At 43.3% G+C, this 14,379-nt stretch overlaps 1 protein-coding gene across 1 annotated transcript in view; it reads left to right on the forward strand.

The window, feature by feature from the left end:
* DNAH5 (dynein axonemal heavy chain 5) overlaps positions 1–14,379 on the forward strand; it is a 4,110,061-nt gene that overhangs the window by 2,011,523 nt on the left and 2,084,159 nt on the right. The window contains exon 27 of the mRNA XM_069219645.1: positions 3,422–3,660. Coding sequence (XP_069075746.1) covers positions 3,422–3,660 — 239 coding nt within the window. The remainder of the gene's footprint in view (positions 1–3,421; positions 3,661–14,379) is intronic.

The following is a 14,379-nucleotide window of genomic DNA, read 5'->3' on the forward strand; positions in this document are numbered from 1 at the left end:
CGTTAGACCAAGCTGTGCAGTGTCATAGGTAGCAGAATGGGTTTAGCTGTTGAATACAGTAGAAATGGCACAAGTAAACCACACTGCTGTCAGTTGTAGCAGGCACAAGAAGCTGGGCTGCTGAGTGCCTGACAAGATGACACAATTTGATAGGTCAGTTAAGTACAGTAGTAATTCATGTAGTCCAGGCTGTCTGCTTGGGCAGAAGAAGCCAGCATGCGTGCCATGTACTCAGCACAGTAGTAATTAGCAAGGGAAGGCCATGAAATAGGGTGTCAGGCCTGGCAGTGCAGTAGCAGTTGAAGCAGGTGAGCTAGGATACTGCATGCCGTAGGTCTGGCCGCAAAGGATAGAAGTAGCTAGTGCAAGTATTCTGGTATGCTGCATGCAGAAGGCATGCCTGGCTGTTGGCTGTAGCAATAGTCATTACATGTAAAATGAAATGTGGCATGGTTCAGTAGTAGCATGCTTTTGTACTCTGCACAGGTCAGCTGGGATACTGCATGTAGTGGTACTACTGCATAAAGGTCTGGGTGCAGTAATAGTCGCAGGAGGTAAAATGGGATGCTATATGTGGTAGGCCCATCCAGCTGCTTGGTGTAGCAGTAGCTGGTACAGCTAAGCTGGTGCATGAAGTAGGGCTGTCTGGTTACTGGTTGCAGTAGTAGTTGACATAGAAAAACTGGGATGCTAAATGTAGTAGTCTGCTTTGTGTAACAGTTGTTGCCACAGATAAGCAGGGATGCTGCATGCAGCAGGCCTGTCTGACCATTGGGTACAGTAGTAATTGACTCTGCATGGAATAGGCCTCTCTGGCTGCTTAATGTGTCAGTAGTTGGTGCAAGTACCTGGGGGTGCTGCATGCAGTAGGCCTACCTGGCTACGTGGTGTAGGGGTAGTAGTACTGGGTGCAGTCAACCTTGGGCATGCAGAAGGCCTTTTTGGTTGCTTGCTGCAGCAGTAGTCGGCGTAGATAAACTGGGATACTGCCTGCAGTAGGCCTACCTGGCTGCTTCGAGCAGTAGTAGTTGATCCGGCATGCAGTAGGCGTCTGGCTGCTTGGTGCGGCAGTAGTTAGCACATGTAAGCTGGCAGATGCTGGAGGACTGCCTGGCTACGTGTTGCAGTAGTAGTTGGCTTAAACTGGGATGCTGCATGTAGTAGACCTGTCTGGTTGCTTCGTATAGCAGTAGTTGGCACAGGTAAGGGGGGTTACTGAATGCAAAAGGCTTGTCTGGCTACTTGGTGCAGTAGTAAATGCACAGGTAAGCTGGGATGCTGTATTCAGTAGGCCTGTTGAGCCACTGGGTACAATGATAGTTGACCCTAGTAGTTGAACCTTCATATGGTAGGTTTCTTTGGCTGATTGGTGCATCAGTAGTTGGCACAAGTAGGCTGAGATGTTGCCTGCAGTAGGCCTGCCTGGCTGCTCCATGCAGCAGCAGTTGATCCTGCAATACAGTAGGCCTCATTGGCTGCTTGGTGCAGCAGTAGTTGGCACAGATAAGTTGGGATGCTGCCTGAAGTAGTTGCTGGCACACCCAGGCAGGATTGCTGGCCACAGTAGCAGTTCCTTGCTGGCCCGTGGCTGCTGCCAGGCTCAGGCCTGTCAGTAACATGCCCAGGCAGTTGCTGGCAGCCCTATCCTTCAGGCCAGCCGCTAAAATCTGCCAGCGGATGGAGGACTGAGCCTGGAATAAGAAGGGAAGGCCCCTCTATGGCTGGAGTAAGCTATCAAGAGAGAAACTGCCGGCAGAACGGGATAGCCCTCACCTGTGCTAAACTGAGTTAAAGAGAAAAATTAGTTCCGTGCCTGAATGATGGAGGGGTGGCTTTTGCAAACAGTTTAATCTCCAGCTGGAGATCCTCATGTGCTAGGAAAAGTTATGTCTGCAATGTGTATGACACAGGTATAGAGATACGTATCTAAGCAACAAGGCAGTGCTAAATCAATGCCAATGCTTCACTGGAAGGGAGACAAAAAATTTAGAAACTGCCATATGTGTGGGAATCGAACTGCTGCTGGCGGACATGCGCCCCTTGAAAGACCGACTATAGATGTTATACATGCTACAATTGTTCATGCTCAAGAAAGAACTTTGAACCAAAAAGAAGTATAATAAATGTCCTCAATGCTTTGCATCAATATGAGCTGTGTAATAATGGGAAAATGTAATAAAAATGTAAGAACTGTACATCTAAATGTTTAACTAGCAATTCAGATGTCTGTGGCTTAGAGTAAGTCCACAAATGCGTACCACACTGGGAGATCCACACCCGAGAGGCCATATCCATGAGGCTACTATTTAAGAAGACTGAAGTAATGAACAATATATTTCAGGGGGTGACCAAGTTCAAGTCTCTGCGTTGCTCAGCATCCTATGACTCTGGGAAAAAGCACTTACGCTCCCCGTGCCTTAAAACATGAATGTGTCCTTGTGTAACATAACTGGTGCTCATGTAAAGCGCTCCAGTACCTTCGGGTCCAGTTAGTGCTAAATAAAACTACAAAAAACAACACGGTCATTGCGATTGCAAAACTCTCTCTGTTGGCTGCTTCCCACGAACCAGAAAGTTTAAAACCAGGCACATTATTAATGTCCTCTCTCTCTCTCTCGCACCACTCCCAGTTCTTTCCTCTCCCTCTCCTGCTGCAGGGTGAGGTCACAGGCAAAGCATGTATAAAGAAAATAGAGAACACTCCCTGGAACAAGTCTGGTTTGATAGCACATGTTGGCTGCTCTTGGGCAAATGTGATGAGAAAAGACCAATAACAATAATAAAGAAAAATAGTTACAGGCCTGTTTATGGAGGAAGCCTGGAGCAGTGATCCAGATGCTGAATTCCTCAGTCTGTAGACAGCACTTTTAAATTAGGTGAACTTGAATGCAGACAGTAACACCAGCAAGAATAAAAAAAATATTCCCAAAAAACAGCAGATAACAGCCAAAGCGTAAGGGTACAGTTCTTTGGCTGTGCTCTGTGTGAGGAAACACAAAGGAAGGACAAAGAGGAAGAATCGAACACTAGCAAGCAAGGTTTTTTAAAGGACGCTGAAACAAACGAGCCCACAAAGAAGCATATACAAAATATATACAAAAGGTCTTGAAAGCTCAGCCTATTAAGCAGGAGGCAGGAGGGGCTTTTTATTATGGACAATGATGTGTGATTAGTCTGATGAGGCAGGGGTGCCTCATATGTAATGAATGAAAGCAAAGAAGGGATGAAAGAGTAATGATATTTCTAACCATATGCTTTGAAGTACAGTGCCAGTGCTAGTGAGCCTATGAGAAAAGTGAAACCATGTTGACGTAGTATCGCTGACATACACACTCACCAGAAGCAAGAAATTGTATATAACACTACATTGGTTGGTTGCATTATACATTAAGTGTTGTTTTATTTTTTGTATTGCTTTTAGAACCAATTTGATAATCTATATCGAAAATACATCACATACACTGGCGGTGAAGAACTTTTTGGATTGCAGGTTACCCAATATCCTCCGCTACTCGAGATAAAGAAACAACTCAACCTTCTGCAAAAGCTCTACAGCTTATATAACAACGTTATTGATACTGTAAATGGTTATTATGATATTCTTTGGTCCGAAGTAAACATTGAAAAAATCAACAATGAACTTCTAGAATTTCAGAACCGGTGAGGCTCTTTTTATATACTGTCTTTTCTGTCCAACATGCTACACATATGTTTTTTATACTTAAATTGTAATTGTGTTCTTCAATTTAACATCCTTTAGATCTGGAACCCATATGAATGCTAGAAAGCAAGGATTTTATTTATAGTGGAGTAGGTTTTATTTTGAGAATGAAGGTTGCTCGGTATCAAGTTTATGTGAGATTGCTGTAAAGTCATGTTAAGGCTGTATTTCAAGATGGCACTTGCACGTTTTGAAATCTCAACAAATAGGCACGGATTATAAGGGCATGGGTTTTTATCTGCTATCCATTTCAGTTTTTTGTCGGTATAAGGACAAATAATGGTTAGTGTGAAAAAGTATTAACACTGTTTGAAAAATAGGAGTTGAATGCACACACTGAGATGGTCACAGTAGGTGAAGCTCTGTCTCCTACCTCTTCATTGACCATCTTTTTGTGTGGAAAAGTGAGAACTGTGTTTCTAGATAGGGACGCGGTGTCACGACTCACGTGCTGCTTGCGCCTGGAATTTGCAGATCTGGAGGCGTGAATCTTCAATGTTCGGCTTTGGCCCAAAAAGGGGCGACTCTTTCTGGTAGCCACGGTGCTGTAGGTAATGGAGACACCAAGAACAGACCGTGCCCTTCAGAAAGTAGCGCCAGAGGGAAAAAACCCCTTAAAAAGGGGAAAAAACCTCCAAACAGGAAGACTCCTGGAGAAAAACAAGAACAAACAAACAGGAATCCAAAAGGAGCAAAAATCAGAAAACACAGAATGCTGAATCCAAAACCAAAAGGCAAGGAAATCAGGAGCGAAGACACTAACTGAGCAGAAAGTGTTGCAGCGCAAAGAAAGAGGAAAAACACAGCCCTTATATACCAAAAAACAGGAAGTGACCCACAGGAAGTAAAAGGACACCATCTTAGATAGGGAAACAATACATAGAACAGAATAGTAGAGGAACCATAGAGAATAGGGAACAAGGAATGCTGGGAAAGCACAGGAATCTGGGAAGGAGGAAAAAACATAAAGAAAGGCACACAACAGACTGCAAAAAAGAAGAAGGACAAAGAAACGAAGAAAAACAGGTAAGAGGGTTCAGAGACCCCTGGGACAGTGAAAGGCAGAAGGAAGAACGAGGCCCCAAGCAAATCTGGGGCCTCGAAACGCGCAGGAAAGGCTGGGGGCGCGCCGCGTCTTAATAACGCGGTGCGCGGCCCGAGCCGAACGCCCGGCAGAAGTCGAGCTCTCGGCTCGCGCCGCACCGCGCGGCGCGACAGTAGGTCCCCCTCCCGAAGGCCCAGGTTTAAGAGGGAATAAACGGTGAAAGCGTTGAATCAGGAGAGGAGCGTGAACGGAAGAGGCATCTTCCCATGAACATTCACTGAGAGGATAACCCTTCCAATGAATCAGATACTGAAGTCGTTTATGAAAAAGACGAGAGTCACAAATTTCCTGCACTTCATATTCAGGAGCATCATCCACAAGGACAGGAGGTGGACAAGGAAACTGACGTGAGTAAGGATCAGGCACATAAGGTTTAAGCTGAGAAACATGAAAAACCGGATGGATCTTCCATGTATGGGGTAAGTGAAGACGGACAGTGACAGGATTGACCAACTGGAGAATACGGAAAGGCCCATAGTAACGAGGTGTGAACTTGTTTTGAGAGAGACGTGAGGGCAAGAATTTGGAGGAGAGCCAGACTTTATCTTGCAGATGATAATTTGGATTGGTTGTACGTCTCTTGTCTGCAGCCTTCTTCATATACCTCTTGGTATGTAACAAATTAGATCGAATTAGTTTATGGAGTTGGAGAAGGCGTTTGGAGAAATAGTTAATAGCAGGTAGAGGAGAGTTGGATTGTGGAGAAGTAGGGAAAGAGGTAGGATGAAAACCATAGGAACAGAAAAAGGGAGTGACCTTGGAGGCACTATGGACTGAGTTATTGTAGGAAAACTCAGCTAAAGAGAGGTAAGTGCTCCAGTTACTTTGGGTAGAATTGCAAAAGCACCGAAGATATTGCTCTAGTCCTTGGTTCAGACGCTCAGTCTGTCCGTTGGTCTGAGGATGGAACCCTGAAGACAAGGCTCTATTTATATTCAGGGTTTTACAAAAATGCTTCCAAAATCGGGAGATGTACTGAGGTTCTCTATCAGATATTATGGTATGTGGAAGTCCATGGAGACGGAAGACATGATCTATGAATATTTGACTTAGTTCTTGAGAAGTAGGCAGCTTTTTTAGGCCAGTGAAATGAGCCATTTTTGTGAAAGAATCCACTGTGACCATGATAACCCGGTTTCCTGCTGATGGTGGGAGCGAACACATAAAATCAGTAGAGATAGTATGCCATGGGGCCGATGGAACAGGCAAAGGCTGTAGTAATCCTGCCGGTCTGGTGTGAGGTATTTTGACTTGGGCACATATGGGACAGGCCTGAACGTATTCTTCCACATCCAGTTTCCAGGTAGGCCACCAGAAAAATCGTGAAAGTAGTTCTTGTGTGGCTTTGATGCCTCTGTGACCAGCTACAGGGGAATCATGGCACATTTGTAATGCTTTCTTTTGCACCTTGTTTGTAGGGAGGAATATCAGGTCTTGGTAATAAAAATATCCTTGTTTCTTGTACAATAATGGTCTTAGTTCTTCTATGTCATGGTCCGATAGGTTGGCGTATTCTTGTTGTACTTCTTCCAGGAAAGACTGAGCCACTCCAATGATCTTACTGGGTTCTAGAAGATACTGGGATGAGGAAGGAGAACACTCTGGATATCGGCGAGACAGAGCATCAGCCAGAATGTTTTGAGATCCTGGAATATATGTAATATAAAAATCGTACTGACTGAAGAAAAAGGCCCAGCGGGCCTGACGACTATTCTGGCATACAAAATTTCTTAAACATTGTAAATTACGGTGGTCTGTCCTCACCTCAAATGGTTCCTTGGAACCCATCAGAAACTGTCTCCACTCAAGGCAGGCTGTTTTCAGAGCCAATAATTCCCTTTCAAGTACGGAATAATGTTGTTCAGCTGTGGAAAGGATATGAGACAAATAGAAAACAGGATGTTCAAGGCCATCATCCTCTTGTCGTTGGAGTAAGACAGCTCCGATGGCTCTCTCAGAAGCATCAGTTACTACTATAAATTGCTTGGTGGTATCTGGATGTCTTAAGATGGGGGCTTGGGTGAAGGCTCTCTTTAAGCTTTGAAAGGCTGCTTCAGCAGCCTCAGTCCAGACAAACCCCTTCTTTAAATTGTCCTTCTTTAAGGTGTGAGTTATGTGGCTAGTCTGACTGGCAAAGTCTAGAATGAATTGTCGATAGAAGTTTGCTAAACCTAGGAAACATTGTGTTTCTTTTATGGTAGAAGGAGAAGGCCACTCTAGGATAGCTTGTACCTTTTCTTGATCCATAGCTATGCCGGTGGGACTTAAATGATAGCCCAGATATTTGACTTCCGTCATGTCGAACTCACATTTCTCTGGTTTGCAAAATAGTTGATGATCACGAAGTCTTTGAAGAACTTGTTTAACATGGGAAGTATGGAGTTCAGGATTTCTAGAATAAATAAGAATGTCGTCTAGGTAGATCACGACTGTCTGATTCAGTAGGTCTGAAAACACTGAGTCCATAAATCTCTGGAAGATTGCGGGGGCGTTAGTAAGACCAAACGGCATAACCCTATATTCAAAATGGCCAAATGGGGTCCTGAATGCTGTCTTCCATTCGTCGCCTTCTCTTATGCGTAAAAGGTGGTAGGCTCCTCGTAAATCCAATTTAGTAAAACGTTGGGCCCCTCTGATTGCTTCCAGTATGTCCCTGATGAGAGGCAAAGGATAACGATCTTTAATGGTAATTTTATTCAGACCTCGAAAATCCAGGCACGGACGAAGATCCTTAGTCTTCTTGGGCACAAAAAAGAGAGGGGCCCCAGCCGGAGACGACGATGGAACAATAAGACCACTCTGTATATTTTCGTCCAGATACTCCTTTAGAACTTCCTTTTCGGGTTCCGTGAGGGAGTACATCCTCCCAAAAGGAACAATTGTGCCGGGTTCCAATGGAATTGCACAATCATATTCTCGATGTGGAGGTAGCACAGGTTTTGACGGTTTTTGGAAAACATCCTGAAACTCCAAATAGTGGTCTGGGATCCCTTGGACCGTATTAATGGACATACCAGTGGCACCTTCAGTAGCTAAGGATCTTTTCGGAGACCAATACTTGTCGGAAGTAAAACAGTTCTCATGACAAAATTGCGAAGACAAAGAGACTGTCCGGGTAACCCAATTTATATATGGGTTATGTCTGATGAGCCACGGAATTCCAAGAATGATGGTATGGTTAGGGGACGTAATAAGATCGAAGGAGATGTGTTCTTGATGGTTTCCCACCTGTAGACTTAACATCAGGGTAGTGGTGTCTACAGGACCAGAGGATATCAAAGATCCATCCACAGTGTGTACCTGTTCGGGTACTTCTTTTGCTTGAGTAGGGACTAGGTTAGCAGCAGCCCATGTCTTGTCCATGTATATACCACTAGCACCACAATCTAGTAATGCCATAGTCTTTTCTTGACGACCGTCCGGAAGTTGTAATAGGACCGGAAAGATGAACAAGGCAGTTGTATTGTCATTAAAGGAGCTGATAGAAGGTATAGCTGTAGATCCCGTCCCCTCCCTTCTTACAGAGGACGGGAGGTGGCGTTTCCCGAAGGCCTGGACGGACGTACTGGACAGGTACGGAGCATGTGACCAGCAGAACCACAATACAGGCACAACCCTCTCTTGCGTCTGTCTTCTCGTTCACTAGCAGAGAGCGGACCTCGGGTAGTATCCACCTGCATGGGTTCCCCTTCGATGTCTCTAGCAGGAGTGCGAGGTTCCTCGGAACGCTGCAGGTATGCACGTGAGCTACTTGGCTGGGCAAACCCTCTACTCCTTTTCTTCTCCGATCTCCGTTCCTGAAGACGATATTCGATGGACAGTGCTTGATCCATCAGGCCACGAAGATCTTCCGCTCTGGTAGAATGCACTAGTTCATCTTTTATTTCTTCTTTGAGTCCTCTACGAAATAATGTTACCAGAGTACGTTCCACCCAAGTGGTCTCTGCCGCCAGCTGACGAAAACGGGTTATATATTGCAGGACGTCTTGGGAGCCTTGTTGGATGTCGCACAAGGCTTCTTCAGCGGAGGCTTCCAATCCAGGACGACTAAACATCTGTTTGAAGCGACTCACAAAGGCGGAATAGTCTGACAATACAGGGTCGTTGGAGGACACCATCGGGGTTGCCCAGGCCAAGGCTGGACCGGATAAGGCACTGATAAGATAACCCACCTTGGTCCTGTCGTGGGAGAATTGAGTAGGTCGGAAGGCGAAATACACCGTTAAAGCATCCAAGAACTCGCGAAGCTTGGTTGGTTCACCAGAGAAACAAGGGGTAGAAGCGGAGATTGTCGGAACATCACTGGTGCGGAGGGCCAAAGCCTGTCTTAACGCAGCATTTTCATTACGTAGTTGTTGCAATTCCTGGGCTTGTTGCTGAATCGTGGTCAACAGAGATTGCTCCGGATCTGCAGCAGCCGCCACTGTATTATCCATGGTGTTTGAGGACGTCGGAATGGTTTGGCGCTGCAATCTGTCACGACTCACGTGCTGCTTGCGCCTGGAATTTGCAGATCTGGAGGCGTGAATCTTCAATGTTCGGCTTTGGCCCAAAAAGGGGCGACTCTTTCTGGTAGCCACGGTGCTGTAGGTAATGGAGACACCAAGAACAGACCGTGCCCTTCAGAAAGTAGCGCCAGAGGGAAAAAACCCCTTAAAAAGGGGAAAAAACCTCCAAACAGGAAGACTCCTGGAGAAAAACAAGAACAAACAAACAGGAATCCAAAAGGAGCAAAAATCAGAAAACACAGAATGCTGAATCCAAAACCAAAAGGCAAGGAAATCAGGAGCGAAGACACTAACTGAGCAGAAAGTGTTGCAGCGCAAAGAAAGAGGAAAAACACAGCCCTTATATACCAAAAAACAGGAAGTGACCCACAGGAAGTAAAAGGACACCATCTTAGATAGGGAAACAATACATAGAACAGAATAGTAGAGGAACCATAGAGAATAGGGAACAAGGAATGCTGGGAAAGCACAGGAATCTGGGAAGGAGGAAAAAACATAAAGAAAGGCACACAACAGACTGCAAAAAAGAAGAAGGACAAAGAAACGAAGAAAAACAGGTAAGAGGGTTCAGAGACCCCTGGGACAGTGAAAGGCAGAAGGAAGAACGAGGCCCCAAGCAAATCTGGGGCCTCGAAACGCGCAGGAAAGGCTGGGGGCGCGCCGCGTCTTAATAACGCGGTGCGCGGCCCGAGCCGAACGCCCGGCAGAAGTCGAGCTCTCGGCTCGCGCCGCACCGCGCGGCGCGACACGCGGTGGAGGGTCTTTTGGCTGCCCACGGCTGACTTATCAGATCTCTGTGTTTCTTCTTTGTCTGTGGTATTTTCATTGAAGAAGGAGAGCTGTGGCCTGTTGCTTCAGATTCATTGTCTCAGTTGCCTTGTTTTTTCTTACATGCTAACGGAGTCTTGAAAGAGGGTGAGGCCCACCTTGGGAAAAAAAGTACTGCATCAGCATGAAACTTAAAAGAAAAAATATCAATAATTCAATTTTTCTCTTTTCCTAATGGGGCGCTATTTGTCATTAATTCTTCAGATTGTCATATGAACAGTGCTATATTTCTACAGTAGGCTAAATGAAAGCTTACTTTGGTATTCCATTCACATTAAGCCTTTAGTATAATGTTATGTATGGCTCTCACAGAGAACTACTACCTTGGTTTCCAAATGTCATAACTCACTGCTATGACATAGCATTACTTAATAACTATAAAGACCTTCTAGGCAGCAGAGGGAAGAATGGGAGGGAAGGTGATGGGGGTCTGAGGTTGGTGTGACTGAGGTTTGATAGAGATAAAATCTGTCCCTAGTAGGGCATTTGTTTTGGAATTGGCCTTCAATATTTTAGCTTTCTTTGACCAGTTGTACAGATATTAAACAACTTGAGCAACGAGGGTTTCCCATATATCTGTGGTTGATTGATAATGTGAACTATACTTTGTGTAAAGTGTTTGGTATAGGTTCAGTGTTGCACATAATGCTTGCTTTTAGCACCTAAAGCAGTTGTCTCTGTCTTTGTAGAAATGATTCCTGATCTTGTCCTGAGCTATTTTGTATTAACTATCAGTCCGGTGAAACTACAGTAATTTATACACCTGTATAGAGGAAAACAAACTTGTGTGATGTCATCAATTAGGTTATTTGAGATGTCATCAGTGATGTCAATAATGATATCATAGAACATGTCATGAGTGATGTCCTATATGAAGTCATAAGCACTGCACAGCAGGGGCACAAGTTATAGTTAGTGTTGCTAACTATAACTGGTGAATTTTTGTGACTTTTTGTTTTTACTTCAAGGCGTTAGCATTGTTACTGAGAAATTCACCTACGTTACTTTAATCTTTGTTTTTTATTTTTATTACACCTAACTATAACGTTACTTACACCTTAGGTTTTTTTCACTGAAATTCTAGTATTTTTTAAATAGAAATATATTTTAAAAAACATGGACACTTTTACTCCAGCAATCTTTGCTCTGAGAATGTTTAACTTCTGAGCTTTTTCATTCTAATCTGTTGTACGGATTTCTTTTTCATCTTGTCAGTTATTGTTAAATGCTAATCTTTAATGATAGTCAGTACAGTATGTATATTGTATCAATTAATTTTTTTGCAAACTTATGGCTCTCACTGGACGATTGCGGGAGCTGAATACACAATCCCCTGCGTGGACTACAAGGGGGCTGTACTTCTTGTCTGGCTTTTGTGAACAGGTTGCGAGATCATACATTTGCAATTAAGTTCATAACAGTGTACTTTTTTGTTTTGAAGAAATTAAGATATGAAAAGTGTTGTTTAAAGTAGGAAAACATTTGATGTATTGTTGATTTGAGACATTAGAAACGTTCTCTGCTTTTTTTACAATCTTACGGGCTCTCGTGAGACGCCCGTGAGAATCCCGGGAGAGGAAAGACATTCCAAGGAAGGATTGTGGTTGGTTCATATGGGTGTCTTTATTTAGCAAAGAAAGAACCTTCCTTGTTGCTTCATTTGCCTGTTGGGTTTTCCTGTGATTACACCTTTTTGCTTAGATCTCTAACTTTGCTCATTGTCTGTGATCAGAATTTGTTCCTCTGGGGGTGTGGCTGGAGGTCACGCAAGATGGCCGCTGCTCTTTATAGCTCCGTGAGGCTTCAGCACTTCCTCGAAAGAAGGAGATGTTTTCACATCAAAATGATTAATTTCTTCTGCATTTTTGAGCACTGGAGCTCTGCCGCTGCATAAATATGCCTTTATCTTACAGCGACATCGAGTTTTGAAGTCATTTCAGAGACTTCATGTGAGGGCCTGAGGTAATTATTTGTCTGCGTCATTTGCGTTTCACTCCATAAGCCTCTGCACAAACCTAAACTTTCACAGAGATGTTTCTATTTGACTTTTAACTGCTTGCCTGGATGTCATTCTACAAATCTAATTTCCTCAGCAATAGAATATTTATTACCTTCTGACAGCCAGCTGAACTTTTGACCTCTCTTTTCAAACACATTTAGCTGAGGTTTTCAACTTTCAGTATTCACTGGCAGCTCTTGTTGTCAAGGAGCTCTTTCAAATTGCTCTTCATAACATGGTAAATGCTTTTCTTTGATGGAGGAGATTTTTCCTTTTCAGAAGGTTCCCTTAAAACTAGTCACCAATTGTTTGACTATGTGCAGTAAAGTGATTTGCTCTTGTGGTATTCTGTCATGCCTGTTATGAGAGAATAATTTAGGATTTTCTATTTATATATTTTTTATTATATTTTGCTCTGTTGTTGGAAACTTCTCGCAGCAGCTTCTCATCGTAATATAATTTCATCATCACCTCACATTGCTGGCGACCTATTACCAAATTGCTGCTGGCTTTTATGGGGAGACCACATAATTCTCAGAGCAGCCAGTCATCTTCTTCCTCCAAGTCTAATAATCCTCTTTGAGTGGTGCGCATACATATAACTAAATCTTCTCTACCATCAGCTTTAACAATGGATAGTGCTACAGTCTTTTTAAAGGATAGCGCCTCTTCATCTCATGCTGCTGGCGCAATTGCGAAAAAACCATCTAACACCTCCTCTGTCAAGCGCCCAAAAAAAGACCTTGATTCACCCTCAAAATCACCTACACATCTTACTCTAGATGATGTCATGGAGGAATTGCGTGCATTACAGCCCCTTATGATGGACACTAATGCCTCTTTGCAACGTATTGAGGAGCAATGGTCCCAACACGAACAACAAATTTGTACTCTGGAACAGAGAGTCAGTAACCTTGAAGACTGTAACATTGTCAATCCTCAGATCTCCAAAGACAATAGCTCAACTTAAAAGGCTTTCCGAAAACTTAGAAAATAGAAATAGGAGAAATAATCTTCGCCTTTTTGGGATTCCAGAAGGTTCGGAAGGCTCTAACATGATTGCATTCCTTCAAACAGCAATACCTTCAATTCTTCGCTTGCCTTCTACCTCTACCCTCTCTATCCAACGTGCACATCGTTTAGGTCCATAGACTTCAACTGGCCCTCGTGCACCTCTTAGAGGCATTATTATTCTCTTTCTCCAATGTACTGACTTGATGCAAATACTCTCGGAAGCCAAAAAGATGGGCTCTTTGCTATGGTCAGGTCATAAAGTGTTTTTCTCACAAGACTTCTCTCCTGCTACAGCTGCACTTCGCAAACAGTTTTTGGACTTACGTCCACAACTCAAATCCTTGAATATTCGATATGGTCTTCTTTACCCATGCCTTTTCAAAATTACATCCAAAGACAAATCTTACTCGTTTGAGGAACCTTCAGCATTACAAACTTTTATTAACCAACACAAAACAGAAGCAATGGAACTAGGAGCATCTGCAATTACTTGAAGATATAATTTAATTTGTCTTTAATGTCCTTTCTTTTTTTTTTCTTGACAGTTTAATAGTAATGGTTATGTTTAGTATTTATATCCATGGTTTTCCTTCTCTGGATCTTCTTATTTTCTTATTTATTTATTTTTAGATAGTGTTCTTTGTGCAATCCTCATGTTCCTTTCCCAACCGTATCCCTTTCTCACCAATCAAATTGTTCTCCTACACGTTCCACTGGTAAGCTTGGATTTTTATTGTTCTTCATGTCACACTCCTTTACTGTAGTTATTACGTTATTTGGTCTCCTGAATGGTACATTTTTTGTTTCTATGTTTTTTTTTTTCTTCCATGAAACTCGCCTTCATATGTTTTAATATCTAATATCACTTTTCTTGTGCTGAAGCCACTCCTGCCTGTCTTTTCAGGTTCTCCGCTGTCCCTCTACCTTTCGGGGTATTCACTTTCTATCTTGTCTTCTTTAGCTTTCGTGGACTTTAGTCCCTGTATTGCCACATCCATGTATATACAACTTCTGGAGGTCATCTTCCTCCTTTTCTTTTTCTTTACTATCTTGTTTCTTTCCCATTGCTTTGTGTTTGCAAAATTGATATGCCTAGTTTTTTCCTTGTCACAGCAGTTGTTTATTAATACTGCTTGTTATGCAGGGGTAAGGCTCCAGGCCAAGATGGCTTCACAGTAGAATTCTTTATTCAGTTTGCTAAGTC

The sequence above is a fragment of the Pleurodeles waltl genome, chromosome 2_2 (assembly GCF_031143425.1).
Source record: "Pleurodeles waltl isolate 20211129_DDA chromosome 2_2, aPleWal1.hap1.20221129, whole genome shotgun sequence".
Taxonomy (NCBI): domain Eukaryota; kingdom Metazoa; phylum Chordata; class Amphibia; order Caudata; family Salamandridae; genus Pleurodeles; species Pleurodeles waltl.